We start from the raw sequence: 1,550 nt of genomic DNA, 5'->3' as shown, positions 1-1,550 counted from the left end.
CTAGTTGTCATTTGTGTAAAATCTTTCAATTTTTTAAGGGCATGTTTGTTATTAATTCGCGCTTGAATATGTGCACTTGTATTGATTATGCTAGTTAAACAATGTTGACTTTCTTGGTTTTGTTTATATGCACTTGAATATGTGCACTTGTATTGATTAATTCGCGCTTTGATGTTGAAATGACCATCTGGTGGTTAGGTTGCTAGATTGCTGGTCATACATTTTCATTTATGGATAAGTCGTGGATATCGAAAGATAGGGATTCTTTAGAATTTGAAATTGGCGTCGAAGAATTCTTAATTTTCGCTGAAGAAAATTGTAAAGATCCTAAAAGAATTCCTTGTCCATGTGGTCGATGTGTGAATTTTAAAAAATTCTCAACCAAAATCATAAGGGGACATATCTACGATCATGGTTTTAGTTTGGGGTATGTTGATTGGATTTGGCATGAAGAAAAATCTACTAGGAGTACTTGGTCTTCTATAGGTAGTACACGTCCTGCTTCAGACCAACCTATAGAGCACTTTGTTGCATCAGAAACTGTTGAAGTTTGTGAAGCGGCTTTTAATTCGGGTAATTACGATAAGGATTCATATGATTTTCAGAGGTTTGTTGTTGATGCGGAACAACCGTTGTTTGAGGGTAGCGAGTGCACAAAGTTAGAGTCAATGTTAAAATTGCACAATTGGAAAGCTAGGTTTGGTATTAGCGACACTGCCTTTACTGAGCTGCTCTCTTCAGTTGGCTCGATCCTTCCCAAAGATAATGTGTTGCCTCCTAACGCATATGAAGCGAAGAAAACTTTATCCGATTTAGGTCTAGTGTATATAAAAATTCATTCGTGTCCCAATGATTGTATACTGTATAGGGGCATACATTCTGATGCTTCTCAGTGTCCTCATTGCAAGCTGTCACGTTGGAAAGTACGGAAGAATGGCCAACTTAGGGTCAATGTTCCAGCCAAGGTCATGTGGTATTTTCCTATAATTCCAAGATTTAAACGGTTATTTAAATCTCCCTCTACTGCTGAACTCATGACTTGGCATGCAAATCAGCGAATAAATGATGACAAGATGTGACATCCGGCCGACTCTCCTTCTTGGAGGAATATCGATTACCGGTGGCCTGCCTTTGGTAGTGAATCTAGGAATATTAGGTTGGCTTTATCAGCGGATGGTATCAACCCGCATACTAATGGGTTAGTCAATCGATATACATGCTGGCCAGTAGTGTTGGTAACGTACAATCTTCCTCCGTGGTTATGCATGAAAAGGAAGTTCATGATGTTGTCAGTTTTAGTTCCTGGTCCACATGAGCCGGGAAATAACATCGACGTTTATTTACAACCGTTGATTGATGATCTGAAAAAACTTTGGGAAGAAGGTGAACCAAACGTTTATGACGCCTATAGTAAATCATATTTCACTCTAAAAGCAATTTTATTCTGGACTATAAATGATTTTCCAGCATATGGAAACTTGTCAGGCTGCGTGAATAAGGGTTATAAGAGTTGTCCAATTTGTGGTGACGATACTGTGGCTAAATATTTA

At 38.4% G+C, this 1,550-nt stretch overlaps 1 protein-coding gene across 1 annotated transcript; it reads left to right on the top strand.

Annotated features, from left to right (window-relative positions):
- Positions 1 to 230: 230 nt before the first annotated feature.
- Positions 231 to 1,079, top strand: LOC141705139 (uncharacterized). The gene has a single exon (XM_074508213.1). The coding sequence runs from the start codon at positions 231 to 233 to the stop codon at positions 1,077 to 1,079; it is 849 nt and encodes a 282-aa protein (XP_074364314.1).
- The last annotated feature ends 471 nt before the right edge of the window (positions 1,080 to 1,550 follow it).

The sequence above is a fragment of the Apium graveolens genome, unplaced genomic scaffold (genome assembly GCF_009905375.1).
Source record: "Apium graveolens cultivar Ventura unplaced genomic scaffold, ASM990537v1 ctg8588, whole genome shotgun sequence".
Classification (NCBI taxonomy): domain Eukaryota; kingdom Viridiplantae; phylum Streptophyta; class Magnoliopsida; order Apiales; family Apiaceae; genus Apium; species Apium graveolens.
Note: the sequence above shows the minus strand (reverse complement) of the source record. Positions and strands in the feature narration are given on the sequence as shown.